This window comes from Apis mellifera, linkage group LG1 (genome assembly GCF_003254395.2).
Source record: "Apis mellifera strain DH4 linkage group LG1, Amel_HAv3.1, whole genome shotgun sequence".
Taxonomy (NCBI): domain Eukaryota; kingdom Metazoa; phylum Arthropoda; class Insecta; order Hymenoptera; family Apidae; genus Apis; species Apis mellifera.
Genome location: NC_037638.1, coordinates 24,888,077 through 24,915,598, shown reverse-complemented (window position 1 = coordinate 24,915,598; position 27,522 = coordinate 24,888,077). Strand labels below are relative to the sequence as shown.

Genomic DNA, 27,522 nt, shown 5'->3' with positions numbered 1-27,522 from the left:
GGCGAGGTAAACACGCTTTTTCTCGTCTCTCTTTTGATAAAAAGAAAAAGAAAAAAGAAGAAGAAAAATAGAAACGTTAATGGAGACGGAATGAAAATTTCTCGTTTGATGATATAATTAACAGAAAGACGAAAAAAACTCACCGATAATTGTTCCGTTCCCATTTTTATTCCTTTTTTATCCCTGAATTTGAAAATATTTTTCGAATTATTTAAGCGACAAAGGACTCGAATGTAATTGAAAAACGCGATCGACGATTTTCATTTGCTGAAAAATTATTCCAGCATATCCAAAATTTGTTCCAATATTTTTTTAAATATTGGATTTATTTCGATATATTTTATCGGTATAAAAATTGCGATAAAAAAATTAATATCCTTACGTAAAGTTCGTCCGTTTGAAATTACGCAACTAATTCTCCCTCCTGCAAACAAGATTGATTCGACTTCGTCTCATCAATATATTCGAGTATAAATATTTCTAACACGCTTTGTTACAATCTGATCATCGTCTTTCGACATATTCTTTTCACACTTCATACGCTTTAATCACAAAACCACCATCGAATCAGATATCATTTCCACGCTTCATTTCTCGTCACAAGAATCATCGACGGAAACTCGAATCCTATTGTCGCCACTTCCTCAAACCGAGCAAAGCCAGTCATCCCAGCAACGGCGTAAACAAGAATCTGGGGATTCTCTCGCGCAAAGTAGATAAGCCGAAAGCACGGTTTATCCAAAATTCCGCTTCGCGAAGCGGAGTCGAAACTTTTTTTCCAACACCGTCGTCTTACGCGCGCCTGGTTGCTCCTCGAAACGGCCATCGTTGCTCCAAGCACGTAAGAAGCTTACCCTGTTTCACGTTTCGTTCCTTCGATATGGAGGGAGAGAGAGAGAGAGAAACCAAAGAAGCAAAGTAAAAGGGAAAAGAGAGAGAGGGAGAAAGGAATTTCCAAGGGACAAGTACAGTTGTATCCTCTTTATTCCTCTTGGCATTGGCCAGATATTTAAACGAGATTCTCCAGGACGAAACGTATTTGACTTGACGCCCGCCGCATCCTTTTTCTCGCGCCGCCCTGAAAACGTGACGCTGTTGTAAATGGGTTTAATGACGACAATTAATGCGGCGAGGATTGGCCAGGTTTGCCAGTTTTTCGTAATTGTTGCAATTACGAGGAATTACAAGGTTTTCTTTCATAGATAGATCGTTTATGAAATTTTTCGGTTTGACGATTAATTTGATGAATATATTATTTTTATTTACTTTCACGTTGATCGTATTACCAGTCTTTAAAATTTGATTTTTGGATATGGAATTGTAATTAGAGAGAGAAATCATTATAACAATAATATTTTTCGTTGAATCTTCTCACACATTATAATTTTTAGAAATAGAGATTTGATTTGAACGAAATATTGAGGCGTATACGAGAGTTGTTTGAAAGAAGCCTACAAGAAAAGATGCGTGTGTATATATATATATGTTAATATGATCGAGTTAGCGGCGATCGAAGAGTTCAAGGGTTAAACAGTGGGATTATATATTGCGAAAGAGTAGCAGAATTGGAGTGCGAAAAGCAAAGCAGTCTCGGAGTTCACGAGGCGTGGAGCTAATGGCAATAGTAGTGGGAAGAAATTGGGGCGTGGAGAAACTTCCCGAAAAAACCCGGCCGCTTTGAAATTAAGATAATTAACCAGCGAAAATTAACTTGTTCCTTTTCAAAAAGGCTCGACAAAGTTTCGCCAGCAATTTTTTCTCTCTCCATCCTTTAATTTTAAATCTCGTCTATTATTCTTTTAACAAACTTTTAACGTATCGAAGAGAGAGATAGAGATAGAAAAGAAAAATTCGAAATATTTTGCTTCCGTTCGAGGAAAATATCTCGAAACAAAATAGCTCGAAACAAAATGATTCGAAGAATTGGCAGCGAAAGCACGCTTGCAAGAGCGTTAATCGACACGATGCTGGAGATTATATAATTTTCTCGTTGCTTTATCAGAGATATTCGATATTTCATCAGTTTGAAATTCGTTTCCTTTCGATTTTCGCCTCGATTGCGCTAAACTAAACTACGCTAAATATATATATTTAAGTGAAAAATATCTCTTCCCTTCTCGAATCGAAAATCGAGTGTTTCGAGCAAGATGACTCGTGTACCCTCGTCAAGTGTTGATCGATCATTATCGAACGGTGTCGAAACTTCTTACACAGCGATCCCTCCTCCATTGTTCTCGCCACGATGAAATTCAATCTTCTTCTGTTTAAATATTTCACCCCCTCGGAACTAACAAAGATTTCCGTTAAGATTCTGTTATAACAACTTCTACAAGAATATAACGTGACAACGAAGATATCCTCGTTGAACCGTGAATTACGAAACCCTTTGACGTACAACCTTTTTCTTTTTTTATCTATTCACTAATAGTTTCGCGAAACGTTGTTCGAAAATCTGATACGGAATAGAAGGATGGAAATAAGGGTAACTCGAGTTCGAGTTGCTCGTCAATTTGGCGGTCGCTGATGTATACTAATTGAACGTTCTAATTAAATCATCCTCGTGGACGTGCTTCGCGGAATTAGGCAAAGAGGAGGATTTGGACGTTCAAGTTTCTCTTAATTTATTTCTCTTTTATTCCTTCGACTTGTCGGTGTTGACTCGTGTATATACGCGAGAATATAAATTACTTCAATTTTACTGTATTTTACGAAAATCGATTCCGAATATTTTTCTCTCTATTTTTACAATTTTACTTCATTTTATCCAATTGGAGTAAACGTGAGTTTTGAAACGAATCATTAAATTACGAGTTAATTATAGTTTCGTTCTCTCGATTAGTAATAGAAATCGGATCGTTTCGAAATTTTTATTAAAAATATATTTTATCCCACCGATTCCTATTTTGAAATGGAATATTTACAATACCGCGCGCGTTGCGACTATATGCGAAGCTAAAAAATAAAAAAAAAAAGCTCGAAAATATTACCCACGCCCTCAAAATTTACAATAGCTAGTCTGAATTAAAAATAAAAACAAAAAAAAACAAGAGTAATACATATTGTTAAGGGTTGTTCGCTCCGATCGTACACCGTGTATTTTTACAGAACCTACTTCCCCTCCCGTATAACGACCATGTAAATTCATAAATTCCAACGACCCTTTACCCCGAATGGCCACTTTAAAACGATACTCTGAAACCATAACCGTCTATCACGTGTATCTTTATACGTGTAATACATCATGCTTGCGATACGTCCTCTCACCCTTCCCCCTCCTTCGTCTTCGCTCGCGTTATTTTTCTCCGTGGAAATTGCTCCAAACACTGGGACCAATAAATGCGTGAATTTATATTACTCGGAATTTTTCCATATCTTTTGAGGTGGGGAAAAACGAATCTAACTTAGATTGAAATATGAAATCGTTACATCGTAATTCAAGCAAAATTAAATCATAATCTTTTTTTTCGAGAAAAAGTATAATTATGATTTATAAGAAAATATTCTATAATAATTCCAACGCACATGTTCTGTGCATTCTTTTCTTTTGCAATTTGATTTACACTTTTAAACTTTTTCATGGAAGGAAAGACTTGCCGTTTCGTTCCAACGATCATTGTTGCAAAAATGGAAAACATGGGTTCTCACAATTATTACGAAAGATCGTTCGGCTTATCCGCGCCTAATCCCTCGGCTGTGATTTGGCGCGCCGGTTTCAGCCCCCCCAACTTGGTAGGCAAGTTTCGGCCATTCGAGGATTAAGTTTTCACGCTGTCTGGGATTATTATTCCCTGGCCTGGGGTGACGTTGCGCTCCCACCGCGATATGAATATTCGCTGTCGCGAGAGAGGGTAATTGGCGCAATTAGCCCTCGTCCAATCCTCGATGGGAGTTACGCGTCCCCCGTCAACGGAGGAGGAGGCACGAAACGAACCTGTTTACGATCGAAACGGGCCGTACGATTCGCGAAATGGAAATCACGATGGCGGAATTCAAAACTTGGGACGAAATGGTTGGAGAATAAAATGGATTTCAACGGAGGAGGAGTTTTTTGTTAATCGTTTTTTGTTATTAGAGAATCTTGCGAAAACTGAGGGTGGAATTCATTATTATTACTTTTTTTTTTTCCGTGAAAAAATAAAATATGGTAACGTGAAAAGTCGTTAACGAGTACAATGGCGGGAAAGATTTTCTGTAGGAAATATAGAGAAAGCGCTCGCACAGAGGGTTAATTGAAAGTTTAAAACGAAACGAAACGTTGGAAATAATTGGAGGATGTTAGGTGAAACGGGGATTAATGAAAAATATCCCGAATATGGAACAATCGAAATGTATCGAAACTCTCGTTCGTTAAAATTATAAGTTTTTATTTCCAACGAAGTCGATTAATTGATAGAGAAGTGGGGGAGGAGCGCCTGGTGTTAATTCGATAAAACGTTCGAGACGAACGAACAAAGAGCGATTTAATTAAAAAAATCCTCGTCTGCCAATCCCTTCCCCTTAATTTTCTCTAAAATAAATATCGATTTTTGGGTCGAAATGGAAGAATTCACCAATGTTTTCGTCGATGATTCTTTCTGTCATCCCCTTGATACGATAAATTCGTGACAAATTCGAAAAAAAAAAATTGATAAAAATTTTCGTCGAGACGAATTATCTTTCAATCTTATATAAAACGAAAACCAAAAAAGGATATCTATATACATAAAAAAAAAAGAAACTCTTATCTTTCTCAATCTTTTAAAAAAGTTTACAACATATGTATACATACTTTGACGTCATCGAATAGGAAATCCGCATGGCGCACGCGTTAATGGCCGCGATAATCGAGCCAATTTATATTTGTCGCAATCACGAACTCGTCGATTTGGAAAACGTCAATTTTCATTTGTTGCTACCCTTCGGATCCAGAACCCTTGATCCAGCGTGTCGTCGCGGCCGTTAAACCCGAATGGGCCGAATTGTAATTCACCGTTACGATTCATGAAATCAGCGCTGCATGAACCGACCTCGCATTCGAGACGCCCGCTCGCTCGCGAGATAATATCGGATTCTGGAAGGCACTTGCGGAGGTAAGGCCGCATAATAGAGCGCATTGAGAGAGGTCTCCCCGTCATTTCCTGCCGGTACAAATTTTCTCGTCCAACAGAGCTCAAAGCTGACTCGGATCACTCGGATGTTGGTGACGAATACAGAGAGAGAGAGAAGAAGAAAAATAATGGGAGAGAAGAACAACAAGTTGGAAAAAATAAGAATTTAGAAGTTTTTGGATTCGATCGCTTTGAATATTCTTTTTTTTTTAATAAACGTCGAGCGATGAAACGTTTGAGCGACGGTTATATCCGAATGATATTTTTATTATTATTCGTTTGTTTTTTTTTTTTTAATATTTCGCGGAATAATTACCATTTTTACCGGTTTTCAATATTGTCAATTGCACGGAGAAGGAAAAAGAAAAAAAAATACAATTTTTCCTCGCGCGAGCGAGCATATCTATTATTTTATTTGCAGGTTGATTTAATCAAATAAAAATATTATTTGAAAATGATTTATTCGATTCGAACGCGTGATAAATTTATTTCTCACCCCCTCCGTTTTTCGTTATTTCTGAAATAACGAAAAATTTTATCAACTTTAATCGCTATTTTTTTTTTTTATCGCGGCGTAAATGCGAAATAAACTTTCGCGAAACGGACTGATCTGTCTATTAATTTTTCAAGTTTATAACAACTCGAATAAACACACTCACAGTGTGCACGATGGTGTTACAAACAACGAATCGAACAACTACGATAAAAAAAAAAAAAGCGAGGACAAACGCCTCCCGATCCGAGTTCGTCGAAGCGAGAAAAATGAAAAGCGGATCGAACTGCCATTTTTTTTTTTTTTTTTTTATCAGCGTTAAGTGCGAGACGAATAATTTCGCGCGAAACGAGCTGTTGCTGTATTAATTTTTCACCCGAACTTTTTGTTTAAAACTTGAATAAAAAATCGTGAAACTTTGTAACCGACTGTTGTTACACTCGTGAACAACTCGTTGCAACGGATCGAACAACGACGATAAAGAGCGAGGACAAAGGCCTCCTAATCCGAGCTCAAAGCGAAAAAAAAAAACAAAAAAAAAAAAAAGAGAAACGAAGAGCAAACCGAATTACAGAATACGTTTTGTACCGACACCTGTAACGAACATCCGGTGTTTCGATGTATATATCCCGCCGGAACTTGTCGTTTCCCGTTTCAACGTTGAAGGACCGGTCACGTTTCACGAGAGAAAGGGAGAGGGGAATGTTTTAAAGCGGAATGGACAGCGTTATTTTGCGGACGTCCGGTTAAAGGGGTGGCGTTATCGCTGCGTCGCCTGCTGGAAACGAGTAATTAAAAGTGATAACGCTTTGTACCGAAACGCAACGCTCTTTTTTCCTTTTTTTTTTAACCACGGAGGAATTAACCCCCCTCCGGGCGTTAAAGCGAGGCGAGAGCCGTGGATGAAAGCCGAACGGCTAAACTTTACGAGTTTAAAACGAGTCGGGGGGAGGGGAGGAGGAAGAGGTGGGTGGGGAGAAAAGAGCGGAGTCGTCTGAAATTTGGTAAATTAAGGGTGGTCGTGGTTGTGACGTTGAATACTCGGGGGTTGGAGGGAGGAGTGTGTGTGCTGGGACAAATGAGGTTGGCCAACGATGACGGTTGAATATCTTGAAAATGTGAAAATGCGAATCTACGTAACGATACGAAAATCCTTTCGTTCGAGGAATTATGTGTAATTGATGCTTTTCGTTGTAATGGAGATAATGTAATGTATAGTACAAATGCGACGGTTTAATTTAGTTTACGCGTTTAAATACGAGAAATAATGGAGTCATCTGAAATTTGGAATAAATTAAAAAAGATGCGAACCGTGAATAGGATTACTGAAAGTTGGAGGAATTATAGATGCGTATTTTGTTATAAATGGAGGATTGTTGAAATAAGTCTAATTGATAGTTTAATGCTGGAAAGAATCATTTTAAATTTGGTAAATTAAAAAAGTAGCTGCTTGAGTTGATTGAGCGTAATGATACGAAAGGAATTATATAAACAAACGATCGTTTGAAAAAATGTAACAAAATTTATGATATATTTAATGCGACAGGAGAGGAAAGAAAAATTGAAATTAGGGGATTGTGATACGTTGAATTGTATTAGAGGGAAACAGATGAGCAGTGTTGGCAACTGTAAGTAGAACTTATTAAAACGAGAGATAATGTGAATGTGTAACCGAATGGATGTTAACTAGGATAAAAACGAAGTCGTCTGAAATTTGGGTGTGTGTAGTCGTTGAATATTTAGAGAGAAAGAGAGACAGAGAGAGAAAGAGCAAAGATGAAACAAACAGCGAGCGGAATCAATCAAAATTCGAGTAAAATTACCGAAACACGTGAAATGCGATATTACGAAACCCGTTGAAGTGCATTAGAAGAGATTTGGAAAATAAACGAAAAATTGTTACACAAAATTAATTTTCTTTTCATAAACGACGATAAAATTATAAACGCGTTTGCTCGAAGATTCTTAGAGTAAGATTCTCCAAGCGCGCAAACTGTAACGTAATTTGCGTAAGCTGTGTGCGAATATAAATTAATTTTCCCCGTTAAAATAGTTGATAAACTACGAACAAAAATACAAACACGCACAGGGGTTGAAATATAATTCGTTCGTTCAACGCGATTACGACGAATTGATATCGACGAGCGCAAGATAAACAAGATTACTTCTCTTACGTTCCCTCGACTTTGACAAGAAGCTCTTCTCAACTCTAAATACCATTTATACCCCATAATTTCATCGGGACGACGCGACACACGTTTCGTTGAAACGAATTTACTTACTTTTTATCACTTCTTAAACTCGAAAAAAATTTATCAAATCTCGACTCGAATCTTTTCCAATCGATTTCGATTCAACGATAAACAATTTCCGTCGGATCGAAGAATTTTTCGAAAGAACCAATACCAATAATAATAAAACACTCGATTTCGAGAAAGAGAAGAAAAGAAAATGGGAGAGAATCTCGCATGCAATAGGAGGGCACCACTCCGCGTATCAAATTCCCAGCGTAAAATTCTCGTTTCGCCAACTTTGATGCTTAACGAGTCGCGATTCCATTCGACTACAGCTTTCCTCTCTCTCTCTCTCTCCCTCCACATCGTGTAATCTCTCTCTCTCTCTCTCTCCCTGCGCGACAATGCATGCATATCCTCTTGCGCGCGGGAATATCGTTCCGCGACATCAAAGGGAAGGGAAAAAGAATGAAAACGGATGAGAGGTCGGGCTTATCTGAAAAACCGGCGAAAATTGCTGCCCTCCTCCTCCTCCTCCTTCTCTTCCTCTCTCTTTCTCTCTCTCTCTCTCTCCATTTATAACGGGAGAATTGAACGTCGCCGTGGAAGAATGGCTAGGGTTTGGTTGAACGAAGGAGGGAGGGGGAAGGGACGTTAAAGAAGAGAGCGGAAAAGGGCGGATAAGAAGCGGAGGAGAAGGCTGCGGAAGGAGCGAGCGCGAGCGGGGAAACATTAACATGCGGCGTGTACATCGCGTTGCCTCTTCAATTCCGTAGTGCATTGCAGATGATTGTTCGAATTGACGAGAAAGAACCTGCAAGCACCGCGGGAGTGAGGTGGCCTCGCGTCTGTTCGACGTTCTCTTGCATACTATCCTCACAGGAGACTGGACATGGAGAAGAAGAGGGGAAGTGGAAGGATCGAGGAAAAGAGAAGAAACTCACTCACGTGTACATTACGGTTACGATGAGCTTGCGAGATAAAAGTGTGAAAAGAGGGTAGATCACGATCAACCTGGAGATAATTGGAGATTGTATCGGTCGGGGAGATTGATTTTTGTATTTGGATAATGCGCGGTGGTTTAAAAATTTAAAAACGAGCGTGTAAACGTGTAACGTAACATTTAGCGACCCTTCGGTATTTTTAATCGAAGGGTACGTTCGTTTGGGTCGCGTACGTAACTCGACCTTCTTTGATCTTATTTCATTAAGCGTAAGATCGTTGGAAATATTATTATCGTTCACGAAATACATGCGCGGATACACTGCATGGAACAGGTGAATATAAAAAGAATGTAATTGGAACGAAAATATATATACACGGATGAAGAGGAGTGGGAGGAGAATTTTTGTGTGATGTAATTTATTATCTCTTCACTTGGCTGGAAAACGTCGCATTTCCCGAACATTCATTCGCCCCTGAAAGCGTGTCCGATAAAATCGAGCGGACGTGCATGGAAGAAGTCACGAGTCGAACGATTAATTCTTCTTCTTATGAGAGAGAGAGAAAGAGGCAGACCTTTCTTCTTCTTCTTTTCATTCTTCCTTTTTCCTTTCCTCTTCCTGCTCCGTCACGCGCTTTCCTTTTTCACAATACTCCGTGAAAGGTAATTAAGGGAGAGAGGCAAGCTGATCCACGTTTCCCAACTCCTTTGGGATATTTTTAAATTCGAGCCGCCTCCCCTCCCCCCGCTAACGATTTCAAGATCTCTCGTTAAGATCTCGAGACGGTTGGAAATCCCCCTCCCCCTCGACCGCGAGTTTTGTTCTCCACTCGATGGATGCTAACCGGGTCGTTCGACTTTTCTTCCTTCTCTCGGATGTTTTCCTCGCGCGATCGACGCCGTTCCCAAGGCTCGATTCAATGAGAAATTAGAATTCTTTCTAGGAAGGAATTGAAAATAAAATTTTAGCTCCTTGCTCCGTCTCGAAATCGAATTTATCGATCTTTAGAAACTGAGCAAAACGACAATAAAATTCTATAACGATGCGATGAGACCATGATCCCTGCCGTTACGATATTTTACTTCGTCGTAAAGCTTTAAAGATCGATCAAAATTTATATTGTAATGGTTACAGTAGGGATAAATATACAGCGATGAAAAATTCAATGTTCTTTAAATTACTTATTTATTTTTATAGATTATTCATTCTTATTATGAAATCGTGAGAAATTTGAATAAGATCTCGTGATAATGAACATCGCAATAAAGACGAATCTGTCGAAAAAATTCAACATTCTTTAAATTACAGGATGGATTAAACTTGTATGTTCTATGAGTAAGAAATAAGAAAAGAATGTTATATAAATATAAATCTGCAAACTTTATTATCACGCTTTGTCATGTCGAAAAGAAATTTATGTTTTTATTTGATTGACATCTTATCACTCTCCGAACTTTTTTTATCTTATTTTTGTTCATCAGTAAATGCACTATTAATCCTTTCTATTAGCTCTCTCTGTCTCGAATTGATGTTTGAAGAATAAAAATCTAACGTAAGTAACGTAATATAATATTCTTCTCTTATTTTATACTCATAGAACGTGCAAATGTAAATCATGTAAATCAGTGATGATTGTTTAATCCGGACACATATCCTTGTATATAACCGAAGCATAGGATATTCCTTTATTGGCCGATGAACTTTTATGTAAACTTATGTAAATGCAAAAATTCACTGTACGAAACGTTCAACATTGGCGCAATCACATTCGAGATAGCGTAGGTCAAGATTTCGATTGCGAATCACGATAAGATAAAGATCACGAAATATAAAAGATTCACCATTTTCAAATATATATCTCGACCAAATATATATATATATATACTCCACTTTGAAAATCGAAATAAAATATTTTGTAAACGACGAATTCATCAGAGATTCGACATCTAAGATTTCGATTGCGAATCACGATAAGATAAAGATCACGAAATATAAAAGATTCACCATTTTTAAATATATCTCGGCCAAATATATATACACTCCACTTTGAAATAAAATATTCTGTAAACGACGAATTCATCAGAGATTCGATATCCAAGATTTCGATTGCGAATCACGATAAATCATGAAAGATCACGAAATATAAAAGATTCACCATTTTCTGAATCACTCGGTCAAATATATATATTCCATTCTAAAAATCGAAACAAAATATCTTGTAAATGACGAATCCATCAGATTCGACATCCAAGATTTCGATTGGGAATCACGATAAGATAAAGATCACAAATAAGAAATATAAAAGATTCCTATTCTATTCCAAAATTCCACTCTAAATATATATATTCGACTCTGAAACAAAAAATGCTGCAAAGAATCACGATAAAATTCGAGTACAACAGCATTTAATCGGCACTCAACATTGGCGCAATCACATTTAAGATCCCGCAAGATTTCGATTGATAATCACGATAAAATCGATCACGAAATACAAAAATTCACCATCTTCAAAATCACTCGGCCAAATATATATATATACTCGACTCTGAAACAAAAAATACTGCAAAGAGTCACGATAAAATAATATCGTAGGACGAATCCATCCTCCGGTACGACAGCATTTAACCGGCACTCGACATTGGCGCAATCACATTCGAGATAGCGCGGGCCATCCGGCAAGATTTGGATTGGCAACCACGACCAAGCTAATCCTGCTCGATCGGACGATAAGGGAAGATTAGGCGGGGCGAGGCAAACGCAAAATACCGTAAATTTATCCGTGATACGATCTCTGGACGGTGCACCGGATGGTGGGAAGATAGTGGACCCCTGTCCACTCATCTATCCGTCCGTCCGGTCTGGCACCCGATAGCACGTCGTGTCAGAATTCGCAACAGGTGGACCGACTCGTCTCGTCTCGTCTCGTCTCGTCTCGTCTCGACTCTGCTACCGTTTCGACCGACTGTTGTGGCTCGTTCGCCGACGATTATGCGATTTCATGAATCGGTGATGCTTCCCACGGGACGCACGACTTGGACGACATGATGGGACGTAACGATGCAACGAGGATTTCGAGGGTCCACCCCTTATTCACGGAATACGGATAGTTTTATGAGTAGCTTTATGGAATTTACACGCGATTGTTTACGACGAAAGATTTGACCACTTTTGGAACGTGTGGGAGTGGAATTTTTGTTTCAGTGTGTTGACGAAGTGATAATGATGATTTTTGTTACGTGGATGGATTGGAATTTGAAAAGTGGATTTTTTGAAAAATGAATGAATGGTCGTTGGAATTATAGTGTGTGGTTCTTGCAATGACGATTTTTTTTCTTATAAAATAATAAACGTTTGGATCGTCATTGAAATAAGAATGATAGTTTTTTTTTTTAAATAGAATACTTTAAAGATCTGCATACGATTGAAAATGACCGTGAATCAAGGTTTCAAGGGAAAAAAATCTTCGTCCGTATCTCTTCCCAAGAGAATTACATGATTTAGAAAGAATCTTTTTAAATGAATATAGTATATATAAATTTTTCTGTATATTAAATGTACTATAAATTTTAACATACTTTACTTTCTTCGTTTATTCCATAAATTTTGATATCCAGTTTTATATAAATAAAAATTTACTTACGATACATTCGTACACATATTAACTTAACGAGACAAAAATTTTATTACCGTGATTATCTTTGAATTTCAAAAACAAAAAAGAAAGGAATCGATTATTATCCGGGGAAAAAAGATGCTCGATGAATTTTATGATTTTCTTTTCATTTAATTTTCCTAAAAATATTTCGTCGCGATATTTTTTTGCATGTTAATTTTAATCGATCCACACGCGTGCGTGCGCAACGTGCTACGCGCCCGACATTCCATCGCGCGACCAATCGACCAATGGTTCCATCTTTCCATTTATAAATTGAAAAAACCGGACAATATTTGGTTGCTTGCGATCCGTTGTTGCCGTAACGTTGCTCGCAATTGCGCCTGAGTGGTTGGGTTCGCTTTTAAGTTAATTGCTCGACTGTATTTTCTAAATTAAAGTTGTAGCTGCGCACCTTCACGGCTGCTCGTTATCGAGGGATTTTACAGGAAACTCTTGTCACGCGACAAGATGTTTCTTTACGGCTGCCTCTCCCCAGTTTTAACTCCTCCCCTCCTTCCCCTTCAACTTATCTTTCCTTCAACTGTTTTCTCGGCGCGAGCCGGTATGCAAATTTTGTTACTCGAGTTTTGCGAAGGAACAATCGCGCGAGGGTTGTTTTTAAACGTCGCCGTTAAATATAATTCTTAAGTTGTTTTCCTTTTTTTTTGAGTAGTAATTTAGGAAGCAGTAGTTTATTGCGTTTCAGAAAAAGAAGGAAATGTTTTTATATCGTTAATGGAATAATTTTAAATCTTTCGTTTATCATCGAAAAAAGGTGGATTTTTGTACGATCGAGAAGAAAGTTTTGAATTAAAGAAAAATAAGAATGAAAATGTTTGTAATAAATAAAGAGCATCTTGCATTTGTACTAAATTAAAATTGAAAAGTTATTGATAAACGCAATGTTCAATCTTTAACGAGTTAATATTATGTAAATCAACGTGTTGTCGTTTGTTTAAGTTAAATAACAAACATTCGCGTGTCGGCAAGTAAATAATTTACCCAGCAAATGAAAGATATCTGGGGGAAAAAAAACTTCGATGATGCGAATATCCACATTTGTCTTTTCGTTTTAATCTTTCAATTAGGATTTTATTTTTGTTTCAATAAAAAGTCAAATTTTATACAAATTTTTTAACCTATTCGAGAGACACATGCATACGTTCCGTGAAGATTAATAATTCGAATAGGAAAATAAATTTCCATCGAATTTCTTCTATAATTACTTATCATTACCGAATCATTAAAGAATCAATTTTGTATCATCGATGAATATTGATTTGATAAATTTTATCGTATTATCGGTGAATATTAACCGTCGATGAATATCGACGATTTAAATATTTATTGAATAATTTAAACGTCGAATCGAAAATATCGTATCATTCGCGTGGATACGCGGATTTCGAGCGAGAACGTTTCACGACCGATTAACACACGGTGAATAAAATTTGAATAAATAACGATGGAAAAAGTCGAAAAGTGAAGATTGCGTTTATTTAATTTCTGAAATATTTATACATGAGCTCGCGAATTAATACGACGAGCGATTAATTTGTAATCTTTCGAGAGAAAGAGGGAGAGAGAGAGAGAGAGAGGGAGAAAGGTCAGAGTTAGTTGCATTCGTACGCTACGTGTATAAAATTACAGCTACCGCGTGAATCCAGATATTGATGAATATCTATTCTCACGTTGCTCGCTTGTGAATACGTTTCCTAACAAGATCTCCGTCGAAGGCGTTTCTATCGTGCTCGAGGAACGTTTCATGTTGCTAATAATGTCGACGATTCTGTTTACGTCGCCATTAATGTTTAGCTTGCAACGAGCCAATTCTGCTCAAAATAATTATACCCAGAATTATTCTTTCCTAGTTCTAAAATTGGATAAATATTAAAAAGAAGGAAAAAAATCCTTTTCAAAGGAGATTCAGACTATTTTTCAATTTCAAAATAAGGATTATCTTTTCCATTAAATTTTCTGTTGAATTCTTTTCTAAAATCATGCTATTCTGCTCAAAATAATTATACTGAGAATTATCCTTTTCTAGTTCTAAAATAATGGATAAATATTAAAAAGAATATTAAAAAATGTTTATTCTGAAAAATCCTTTTTAAAGGAGACTCAGACTTTTTTTCAATTTCACTCAAAATAAAGATTATCTTTTCCATTAAATTTTTTTCTAAAATCATGCTATTTTGCTCAGAATAATTATACCGAGAATTATTCTTTCCTAGTTCTAAAATTGGATAAATATTACAAAGAATATTAAAAAATGTTTATTCTGAAAAATCCTTTTCAAAGGAGACTCAGACTTTTCTTCAATTTCACTCAAAATAAGGATTATCTTTTCCATTAAATTTTCCGTTGAATTCTTTGTTAAAATCATGCTAATAATAGCATTCGAATTTTCTTTTAAAAAATTTTTTTTAAAGAAAATTCAGATTTTACAGTTGCATCGAGGCTCGAAACCGCCTATTGTCGTTGAAACGAGAAAAACATTAATCTCTGTTTAATCAAGAGGATCGTTTACAAAGGTAATCAGCTTTGAAAGTCGATCCGTTTCTTAATCGTTGGAAAAAGGATCGTTGGAGCCATTTAGGCTTTTTCGAATGGAGGAGGATCGATATCGAGGAGCGACCGGATCCGTAATCCACGCAATAACGATGTGTTTTGCCGGTAATTGGAAAGTTTCGAACAAGATATAAAGTTCTTTTCCACCTCTCTCTGAAGGAAGTGGAACGAACGATTAATTTGATCGGAAAGTTGACAAAGTTTGAAAATTTTGCTTGGCGTAACGAACTTGTCACACGACGAAGAAGAAGAAGAACGCGAAAAACGAATTCGAATTGTTATCAATTTTTTTTACTTTGTCGATCGATATTATTATTTTTCACGAGAAATTGGCGAGATATAAAAGACAGAAAGAAAGATATATTTTTAATAACCAAAATGATCTCCCTTCGTTCGAACGAACGAAAAGTTTTTAAATTACAACAGTTACGAAGATTGAAACTGTGATTTTTCGCTCTTTAAATTGTACAGATGGGAATATTTTCCCCAATAAAATTATTACTGCTTTTTTAACGACGTAGAAAAAGGTATCAAAATTAAAAGAAGAACTCTCTTCTCCATATCTTGTAATTTGATCATTTTCAACGTTTGTTTCATTCTTCTGAAATAATTTGCAATCACAAATTACACAAATCCTTGTGTCGATAAACGTTCCTATTTAAAGAAAAAAAAAAAAAAAAAAACGATAATACAATTTACTGAACGCGTTTAATTACGATATGTTTCATAAATTTGTTCATCCACCGACAAATACTTATTTACTCATCAAACGAAAATAGAAGAGATGAAAGAATCGTTTGAAAGATGAATCGTGAAAATTAAAAACTGTATCGAATTTATCGAATATTCTTACCGCTCACCAATTATTACTCTCCGACGATTAATTATTCCTCTGCGTATAAATCCTCCAATAACCGTTCACGTCTCTTCCTCCTTTTTCTTAATTATTTCATTTGAAAGAAATCAAATCGCTCTCCATCTTCATCCCTACTATAACGTTCCTCCATATTAATTTATTAAAAAACTCGAAATCTCTTGTTCGAAGGACGATTATTTTTTCATCAAATAGGATACAACGATCGTCATTATATTTTTCAAGTCGCAACATTTCCTATTTCATCCACAAATAATTTTTCTTTTTCCCTCCTTCTTTTCTCTCTCGAACGAGTATTCGATTAATTTTGAATCGAAGCGTTACGATTAAATTAGCCTCGCGGATCAATCCTCCTCTCTCTTTCTATCTTCCTTTATTTCTTCCCTTCTTTCTCGTATATGAAAACGTATTCTCCGCGAGTTTTCAATGGACGCACGCCTCCATTCAAATTAACCAGGTTTCGTTTCGTTGAAACGTATCGGGAAGAATCGGTGAAGCGTTTGAAAAAAAAAAAAAATTTCGAGCGAGTCATGCGTTATTTTTATTCCACGTCTAAACACTGGGAAAAAAAAAAAATAGAAATTGAGAGCAAACGAGCAGAATTCTGTTACTGGCTTTTATTTTTACGTAAAATATACATTTTTTTGTACGATTTGTGTTGTTACGTAGGAGAAAGGGAGAGACGAATTTTACTTTTTGTAATACGTAGTGATCAACGATAACGTTTCGATGTTTCAGGTAGTACCCCAGACTTATTGCCAACCCTTCTTCTAATACACGGTGATTCCTATTCGTGGGGCGCTGGAAATTCCTTCGACGGCACCGCGTTGGCTGCTTACGGTCGTCTTATCGTCGTTTCTATTAATTTTCGTCTCGGCGTGCTCGGTGAGTATATCATTCCAAAAATAAAAATTTCGAAACTTTACAATTATTTCTAACTCGATTCGATTCGAATTCGTGCAACCTTGGAAATGAAGCATAATTGTGAAAGCAATTGAGAAAGAGATAATGCGTTCTCAAAGGAATGCTTATTTTAAAAAGTGTGCAAATTGCAATCTAAGTTTGATTTCGACCGTCGCTGGATAAATAAACGCGTCGTTGATTCGAGAAAAAGAGAACGATTGAAAATTAATCAGCCGCAAAATTTCAATGATTGAATTATTAAATTTACTTGCATGATTTATTCAAACTACAAATAGAATTTCATCAATTTTCATTCAGTTAAATGGCCAACTCTGTTATTTAACAAAAGTAAATCGCAAGCTAAGATTCTAGAGACAAGGTGTAATATTGGAGAAAACTGTTGCTCCGCAACGGAAACGTTAAATCGTTAGAGATGCGCGGAAGAGTACGTGGAAGGCTAAGAGAATAAAAGCGAGATTACAAAGCCAGGAGGGAGTCTCTTATATTCGAAATATAAAGTCTTCCGAAACTTCTTCCTCGTTACGCTTGATTTTGTTCCTTTCTCGAAACTATGACGTTCTTCTCGTTTGTCTTATTTCCTTCCACTAACCACCACCACTAGAGAGTCGAGGCACAGACACACAGAGGCAACGGACTTCTTTCCCAACTTATATTAAATCCGTAACAATGCTTTCAACTTGGAAGTCGGTCAGCGGCCAGTATATGTTCTCGCCGGGGGTTTGAAATCGCTAATCGATGCAGAACAACTTCTTTCCCTTCTTTCCTCCCCCTCCTCTCTTGTATTCTTTCTGAAAAGAAGAAGAAGAAGAAAAAAAAAGGAAAGGAAAGAAAGAAAGAAAGGAAGGGAGAAGAAAAAAAATAGGAGCGGAGGAAGCAGAGAGAGAAGTACTGTACAGCCGGCTGGAATAATAACTTTTTCTAACTCGGTTTTCCCCAACTTTCCAGTCGGGTTTCAATAGTTTCAATGGTTACTTATTCCGATCGAACGTATTTCCACCATTTTTCCCCCCTTCTGTTGAAGAATCGGTCGATACTACTTCGTCGTATATATATAATAATAATAATAATAATAATCGAAGCGAATATTGATTATGTTTAAAATTGTAAATTGAAGATCGAAAGATAAATAATCTTCTTGAACGAGAACGCGATGGTCGAATCGAAACTTCTTTCTTCTCTTTTTTTTCTTTTTCGAAAAGAGATCGATCGTCGCAAGAAAGAATTTAATTTATCGAGAAATATTGTGAAAAAGAATATGTCGCGATCATGTCGTGCAACTTGGACGTGTTTTCTTCCAAATAAAATCGATATCTGAAAGATATGATAAATCGAAGGGAATGATCGAAAGGTAGACATTTCTTGGCAAGAAATTCTTGATAAATTTTCCTCTCTTTTTCGGAAAGCGGGTTAATTGGCTAAAATTTATCGATCAGTAGAAAATGTGATCGTTATCTTTCCACGGATGCTTAGATGTTTTCTTTCACTCTTCACTTTTTCTTCACAAAGTAGCAATAAATTCGAATTTTTGGAAAAATTCCTTCGGATTCGAGGCATCCAGTGTCGTTACAGTATCGTGAAATGACGATTCAGAAGTATTGAGTTCAAGTCTTCGACTGTGGAATATCGAAAAAACTAAAAACTTTAAGAATTCTGTTCAAAAGTAACACGAAAACAAATCCAACCGCTCGATCGTTATTATTGCACGAAATTTGCACAAACAGTGAATACTTTATTCAAAATTTTTTTTTTATTCATCTCTTATAAATTCCCTAGAAAAGATCGCTTCGTTAAAGGGAGAAGAGAGATTCTTCTTGTGGAACATAATTAAAGTTTCTCGTTATCCACGGTCAACACGTTTCAAGCGGTTTCTACGAACCGATACAAAAGTTTCCTCCCCTTGAAAAACAAGAGGATGCTGGCTTTTTTGCTCGTCTCGACGAGTGTACCGAAATTTGGATAACTTTTTTTTTTTTTAAACTTTTCTTTCATCCTCTCAATGACGATTGAACATTTAAAAAAGCAAATGAAATAACGAAATATATATAATTTTAAAACCCAGATAGGGAATTTTATCCGTAGAAAGATTGTATTATTTTCTTTTTTTTTAAAAATCTTTACGGCCACGTTTTAAAATCTCTTCATTTGTACGTATTCTCATCTGACAATGACTTTTTCTTTTTATCGTTTCTTTTTTTTTTTTTATTTCTCCGGCTTTCCAGCTTCCCTGATTGCATTTTTCTGTCTTTGTACCTTTTCTCTTCTCTTCTCTTCTTTTTTTTTTTTCACTCACTGTTTTTCTTTCTTCCCCCTTTCTTATTTTTTCGCCGTATTTTCCTCCGCATGCACATCTAGCTCCAGAACCGGAGGAAATTTATCCTCCTTCATCCCCTTCGTTTTTAATCCCATCCGTACGTGCAATTTCATTCCACATTTCTCGCATAAGTACGTTTTTTTCTTAGAAAAAATATATATATATATATATTTGATAAGCGCAATATTTTATATAGCGCAGCAAATGAACGCGTCAAATTCGAATTCATCAAATTACAATCTCGAGAGAAAATTTATATATATCCGACGTAATATCGTAGACGTAAGAAAATAAAAAGTGTTTACTTTCAGAAATATTTAGATACGTTTTTCCGTGTACAAAATATGAAAAAAAAAAAATTGGATCTCCTCCTTCGCCTCCTCTGAAAACGGAGAATTTTCATTAAAAATGCACGCATGAGGAGGAGACGTATCGCCGTATATATATATATATATATATGGCAACCGCTGCAATTTCCCAATTCGAGGCCCGAAGCGAACCTGATCCTCCTCTTCCTCCTCCGACGACGAGAAAGGGCAGACGTCTGGGCCCTCGAAGCTGGACGGCTTTAACCGTCGGTTAATCATCGTGTGAATATTTCACCGAGCAATTTTCCTCTCGAATAATGTTCAAAGGGAGATCCAACGGAGCTTGTTATCGTCCGTTGGCGCGTGGATCCCCAGTCAACGATCTACTCTTTTTTCGATCTTTTCGATCGAAATTGTGGGGATCGTCGTCTTGGATAAAATGAAACGAAACGAACGAGCGAATGAGATTGATCGACAATCTCGATATTTCGAGTCGCGAATTAAAGAGTGAAAATTTCGATCGTTCGAATATGGAGGATACGCTTATTTGAAAATTTAAATAAAAAATTTATAGATTTTTTTATAATAAAAATTTATTACATGCAACGTAAATAATGAAGTATAAGTGGAGGAATTTTTATATCGACAAGAAATTTCTTCGAGGGGATATTTGCATTTGTGGATCTTTAGAAAGTAGAGAAACAATATGTTTTCGAAACTATCTATCTTTATTCGATCGAAATACGAGCCTTCAATTAACTTTTTCCTAACTGATATATTTATATTTTATTATAAAACTTCAAACTTTGGTTTCAGCGCGAAGAAATTCCTCGAATGTTGCTTCGATTATAATTTCTCGAATATTTTATTCTTTAAAAACAATTATAAACCAAAATCGATGAGTTGAGATTTGTAGAACATTGTTATGCGAAAGAATAGATCCACGTTTATCGACTAATGAAGATTGTTTCTGCTGATGTTACAGTATCTTCTCGTTTCAGAAAAGAACAACGAATTATTCTCTTTACAGACCACTTGTACAACCACCATATCTTTTTCTCAATCATAACAACGGTTTCCCCATTCGTTTACGATTTTCATTAGCGTCCAACCATTGTCTAGATCTCGCGCATGATTATCGTATAGTATCCGTTTCTCATCACGAGGCTACGATTCCACTCGAAAAGTGGACCGTTTCGCGCTTTCCTTTTCCAATTTTTCCTCTTCAACCGTTACACCCGAATGCCCGAAAACTCGAGTCATTCGAGATAACGATTCTGCTTCCACTTTGCCTTTCGATTCATCCTTGTTCAATATGGATTTCGATCTGCCTCGTTCTCAAGATTCTCGTTTCCAGATCTGAATTTTTGAAACCACCATCCGGACGGAATCTTCTCCCTTAACCTTAATATTTCGATACGGTTCAGCTGCACCGTGACCCTACGAGTTTAAACTCGAGAAATAATATTCTAAAATAAATATTCTAAACCCGTATCGTTCATTTCGCTCGAAAAAAAAAACAGTCGAACAGCACGAAAAAGAAATTATCGCGCAAAGTGAAATACAAGAGGACAAGATAAAAATAAGCAAAATATAGGTTAAGTAGGATTTACAACTCAATTGATTGTCGTTCGTTCTAAAATTGTGTCAACTTCGTGCGACCCAACGTAATACAAAAACAAATACAAACCAGATATAACGTAACATATCATCCAAACTTTTTTGTTTCGCCCTCGAAAAGTCTCATCGATTCTGTTTAATCTACATACAGAATATAATAATATATAAAATAAAAACTTGACAGGCTCTCGATAGAAACGATCAAATCTGTCCTCCTTGCATCCTTGAAATGAGAAATGAATCTTATCAACGATGCACGACGAATATATCGAGGACGAAAGATTGACAAAGACGGAAGATAGGGAAGAGAAAAGGGAGAGAAAAGGAGAAAGAGGGTTAGAGGGAAATAGTTGGCCCGATACGACAACTCGAATAGCGGTTCAAATTCGTTCCCTCGAAATACGAAATTAAACGCGAAAGCAGCGGAGAGGAGGAGGAGGAGGAGGTGATGCGCTGTTTGAAAGGGATGACAAAGAGGGGGAAGGGATCTGTCGAACGTTCGGGCTCGATTCGACATCGGCGATGATCCCGTTTTCACGTCAGGTTTATTTTCGGACTCGAGCGTTCGCTCAAGTAGCTCCGATTTTCCGGCTGATGAGCCCGCTGTTAAGGAGTCGGGTAACGAGTTTTCCATCCTTGTTATCCAAGGAAATTGCAAATTAGTCGGGCCGGAATTAGATTCAAAGTTTGGGGAGCAAGTTAACGCGTCGATCAGTTTCGATTCGATTTTTAGGTTTAATTGTAACAAGTGGAATTTATTTTTTCCTCTTGGAAGAGAATTTTCCCCATCGAATTTTTGACGTTACGCGGCTTTATTTTACGCGTCACGCTCCATATTTGTTCGAGGCGTTATAAATAGGAAAACCGTGTTGGTTGATTAACTGAAACTGTGTTACGTCGATAACTTCTTTTTTCTCTCCTCCTACGTGTTAACGATTTATTAAATAAATTCGCACGTCATCTTCTATTCTTTATACGTCTCGTTATTTCAAAAATTCTTTCTTTCCAAGGAAATCATGATTTATCTCTCTCTTTCTCTTTCTGTCGATATATTCCAAGATATGTTCGATCGAGGAGATCGTTTCGATCGGATGAAGATCTCGCGAAATAAAAGGAAATCGCGAAAGCGAAGGCCATGGAACAAAGGAAAAAAACAAAGGGGGATATAAAAAATTGTCTGTGCGATAAGGCGAGAGATTCAAACAGCGAAACATCCCTCTCTCTCTATATATATATAATCCTCTCGAAAGCCTCTTCCTCTTTGAACGCGCCTTTGAATTTCGCGCTGTGATCGAGCAGCGATTAAATCGATTTAACCGTTTTCTCCAATCATCGTCGATTCTTCGGACGAACGAGTCAAACGATTGAGAATTATCGATGGAAATTTTTTGATCGAGCGAAGGGAAAGCTTCATATTTTTTTTTATAATTCGACGCGAATTAAAATTCTGCTCGTTAATTCGTTCTCGATCGCGTAATTTTCGCGAGAGACGACTAATCGGTTTCGAGGGTTGCTCGCTCGTTCGCGTGTGGAGGTTAATTCTCAAATCTCAATGGGGGGATTGTGGCTGGTGTATAATGGATCCGATGATTGGAGGCGCGGCAGTGATTTAAAGCCGATAGCAGAGGGAATTATTTATAAACGGGATAAATCGTTGTTCCCGATTTTACGTGTGTTTAAATTATAATTTAAAGATTTAATCGTTAGAAGATCGTTAATCGACATTCGTTTCAACCGAGGAAGAAATCCAATTAAATTTTTTCCGACTTTCGAAAGTTAGAGATAGACGCATATTTGTCTTCCGTCTCTTTTTCTGAGGTGACTCGTGAAATTGCGTTGAGCAAAAAGATAAAAGAAAAAAGTAAGGAAGCAAGAAAGGAAAAATCGGAGGATTTTGCGCAATTTCCCTACCGTAGCCACTCTTTTTCACCGCTTTTTCACTCTTTTTCGTTTTAAAGTAGCCGTGATGAAGGACGAATGGTCCCTGAAACCGTTGGAGGAGTATCGGTATCGAATTGCGATGGCATAAGTGGATCGTGTTCCGCGCTCTGACTCGATTTCACGTGCGATCAGTGACACCTCTTTCTGTCCCAACAGCGCGGCCGATCAGAACAATATCTTTTTTATCGTTCAAAACATATAATAATAACAGCAATAGAGTTTAATTACTTGAACTGACTTTATTTTTAACTCTTCTTTGATCAACTTTTCGTTCCTTCCCCTTCCTCTCCATCCCCAATGGGATCCTCTTATTACAACAAAGAAGATATACCTTAGAAAATTCTCAATAATCGTTCAACAACCAAAGTTTCTTTCCACTTCACACGAGGCAAACGAGATACTACCTTAGAAAATTCTCTATAATTATCAATGAATAAGATAACAAGAATGAAGTCTCTTTCGATTCTGAAAAATATTCGATCGATAATTATATACAACGATCGAAAGCGTGAACGAAGGAGGAAACGTTGGTCTCTCTTTAACCGGACACAATTGATCTGATTGTCAGGATAGGCGGGCAGCATCGACTGCAGTCTCGCCATAAATTCAAGAGATAAATCGAGCGGGAATTTCGACTGCACGCCACTCCGCAACACGGTAGCACAGTCTCGTTCCTATTTGCCCCATTCTCTGTTCTCGCCGACACGCCCACGGCGATCGCGCGAGGAATTCGAAATTTTTGCGCGGGGAGGAGAGGAGGGGCATTTTTGGGGGAGGGGGAGGAGGGAGAGATTGCGCTGTCTTGGCTCGCTTTGAAACTCGCCCTCCTTTCGCCCTCGAAATGAAAGAACGTGGTAATTTTTAAGCCAACGAAAACCTATTCTATGGATGCGTTTGGATATTTTTCCGGATATTACTTTTGTACTTTGATTAAGGCGCATTGTGCGTTTGCGGATTTTTCGTGATTTTTCGAGGGCTCTCGAGTATTCTGTTACGATTCCGGGTTCAATTGATCTCTTTGTCGAGATTTCGATTTTTCCTCTTTTATGTCGCTTCTTATTCTTTTTTCTTCTTTAATCGGTTAATTCTTTTGATCAGTAGAAACCTTTATCGGAAGAGATTTTCTATAAATAATATGGAACACGATTTTCCTTCATCAATTCCATATCGAATGATATTTATTTGGATAATAAAAAAATTTCTGATAATGTCGAGAAACAGCAACATATTTTAAAATCTTTATCCTATTTCAAACGATTCCTCTTCTATTTGAATAGCCTCTCGTCCGACACAAGCTATTTCAATTCCATAATCCGAAACGACCACCTTTCCAATCACGGTTTACGATACCATCGAGCCAACATCGAGCCGAATATCGGTTGAAAAGAAAAGGGGAAAAAGAAAGAAACATAATTTCCCCTGCGCATCCCCTGTCAATCGCAACTCCCGAGTTCGCAGTTGTTTCGCTTTCCACCCTTTGTTGGAAGCTGTGCGCGCCACGCTCGAAAAACCGAGCGATACGATTCCATTTCTTCCCGTTTCTTCCTGCTTTAAAGGTTAAATTTGCCCGGCTATTGCACGTTCCTCTCCCCCTCTCCTTCAATTTTTATCGAGCGTTCAGTGTTTCGAGGTGAAAAAAAAAAAACGAGCGATGGAACGAACGTTAAAAAGTGGAATTAAATTCCGCCGTGTTAAATAATTGGTGCGCGAGGCAATAGTGGATACGTCCATGTATACATTGAGATGAAAGGTGAAAAAGAAGGTACAAGGTTCGTGGGAACGCGAAGCGAAGGCATTGATTTCGAACGAGCGGGAAAAACGTACGGAGGAGTAGAATTGTAGAGATCTGAGGGGATCGAAGATTCAAGCACCATTGAAAAGGGTGTAAAGGGAGAGGTTTGTAATTCGTGGAAGCTGCGAGAAATGAATTTAAATAAATACTCGTGGCAACGAACGTGTATAAGTTGAAGCGAAAGAAAGAGGAGTATTTGTCGCGTTATTTCGTGAACGAGAATGAATGGCCATTCACAAGGATGTGATTCGAATCGTTCTTCTCGTGGCGAAAAAAAAAAAATAGAAACATTTGGAACGAATGATGGAATGAAAAAGAATCGAAATTTATTTATTTATTTTTTTCATTTACCACCTTCATGGATGGAAGATTTATTCGAACCGCCGATTCCTATTTCGAAAATCGAACGATCGTCGTGGTCGACAATCTGCACGGAAGGCTATCGAAATCGGCGCTGTTCGAAATCGACGATAGATGGAATTGTTCGCACGGTTAAATGGTGAATCGCAGTCGGCGTTAAATCTTGACGAGAACTTGTCCTTACCGAAACGCGGATCCGAACGATTCGGGCAAAAAGCGACTCGTGTCGGCGAAATTCCGTTCTCTCGTCACGTCTGATGGTATCGGAATTTTGGAACGCGATTGATAAAATCGTGTACAATCGGACGAGTGTCAAATCTACGAAACTGTTACGTTGTACACGTTTAAAACTTCAATTCATTTTCTCCAATTAATCTCCATTATCCATACCAGATAATAGAGATAATAGAATTATTAATTTCTTATTGTATCAACTCTTTGAGAGAACGACTTTTCTGAATTTCTTAATTTTTAATCATTTTCTATAAAATTATTCCATATTTCTCTCTCTCTCTCTCCTTTTCTTCTCCTCTGTTAAAATTAGCAAGATTTCAATTAACGAACAATGTTCTCGTTATTAGTTCTCGAGGCGAATCAATCAAAAAGATGGCCGGTCCCCGACTTGGGGAAGCGTAATCGGTGCGCGAATTGCGACTAGGTGAAAATTTGCATTTTAATTGGAAAGTTCCCGTATCGGCAATTCGATATTCGACCAATATCCTCCGCATAGTTTCTCTCCGCCAACTTCCCGATTGCTCCTCCTCTCCCTCCCTCCGAATAACCTTGAACCTCTCGAGTCGAAATCTAATGAAAACGAGCGATAAGCTTTGAGTAATTACCAGGTAAGGGTGATAAGGTAACGTTGTTAGGGTAAATATAGTAAAAGTAATCGTATCCCTCTCTTTCTCTCTCTGTGTTGTGCTTTATAATTGGACCAGTGGAGTTTCGATATTGCTTATTTGTCGATCTCGAGGAATCGAGGGGTTCGTTACGTTTGATTGCCTCGAAAGATAATTTTCCAGTTTGAAAAAGAAAAATTCAAATTATTATTATTCCTTTTTTAAATTTTAATCTCTCGTATTATAAAATATCCGACAACCTTCTTATGATTTTCTTCTTACTTTGGAAGGAGCAAATGTATGCGAAAAAATAAATAAATTTAACAAGAAAGTTTCATGACTCACAGTATTAAAAAGTAATTTTCGAATCTTGTTTGAAAGGAAGAGGAAAAGATTCAAATTATTATTATCTTTTTTTAAATTTTAATCTCTTGTATTATAAATACGAAAAAATTTTCGAATCTTGTTTGAAAGGAAGAGGAAAAAATTCAAATTATTATTATCGTTTTTTAAATTTTAATCTCGTACTTTGAAATATCCGATATCTTTCTCACGATTTTCTTCTTATTTTGGGAGAAGCAAATGTATGCGAAAAAATAAATAAATTTAACAAGAGAGTTTCATGACTCATAGTATTAAAAAGTAATTTTCGAATCTTGTTTGAAAGGAAGAGGAAAAAATTCCAATTATTGTTATTCTTTTTTAAATTTTAATCTCGTACTTTGAAATATCCGATATCTTTCTCACGGTTTTCTTCTTATTTGGGAGGAGCAAATATATGCGAAAGATTAAATAAATTTAACAAGAGAATTTTATAGCTCACAGTATTAAAAAGTAATTTTCGAATCTTGTTTGGAAAGAAAAAATTCAAATTATTATTATCCTTTTTTAAATTTTAATCTCTCATATTATAAATACGAAAATCGTTTGAAATATTCGACACTCTTCTCACGATTTTCTTCTTATTTGGGAGGAGCAAATATATGCGAAAGATTAAATAAATTTAACAAGAGAGTTTCATGGCTCACAGTATTAAAAAAGTAATTTTCGAATCTTGTTTGAAAGGAAGAGGAAAAAATTCAAATTATTGTTATTCTTTTTTAAATTTTAATCTCGTACTTTGAAATATCCGATATTTTTCTCACGATTTTCTTCTTATTTTGGGAGCAAATATATGCGAAAGATTAAATAAATTTAACAAGAGAGATTCACAGTATTAAAAAGTAATTTTTGAATCTTGTTTGAAAGGAAGAGGAAAAAATTCAAATTATTATTATTCTTTTTCAAATTTTAATCTCGTACTTTGAAATATCCTTATATATATCTTTCTCACGATTTTCTTCTTATTTTGGGAGAAGCAAATGTATGCGAAAAAATAAATAAATTTAACAAGAGAGTTTCATGACTCACAGTATTAAAAAGTAATTTTCGAATCTTGTTTGAAAGAAAGAGGAAAAAATTCAAATTGTTGTTATCCTTTTTTAAATTTTAATCTCGTACTTTGAAATATCCGATATCTTTCTCACGATTTTCTTCTTATTTGGGAGGAGCAAATATATGCGAAAGATT

At 36.7% G+C, this 27,522-nt stretch overlaps 1 protein-coding gene and 1 non-coding gene across 7 annotated transcripts in view; both read left to right on the top strand.

Annotated features, from left to right (window-relative positions):
• Positions 1-27,522, top strand: part of LOC410779 (neuroligin 2) — a 58,916-nt gene that overhangs the window by 16,437 nt on the left and 14,957 nt on the right. For 5 of the 6 annotated variants that reach the window (XM_006571494.3, XM_016917687.2, XM_006571491.3 and 2 more), the window contains exon 3: positions 16,597-16,743. The exons of the other annotated variant lie outside the window; for it this stretch is intronic. In XM_006571494.3, the coding sequence (XP_006571557.2) occupies positions 16,597-16,743 (147 nt within the window). The remainder of the gene's footprint in view (positions 1-16,596; positions 16,744-27,522) is intronic. 6 annotated transcript variants of the gene reach the window in all.
• On the top strand, positions 8,564-8,663 carry Mir932 (microRNA 932). The gene has a single exon (NR_034305.1). It is a non-coding gene; the product is annotated as a microRNA 932 (primary transcript).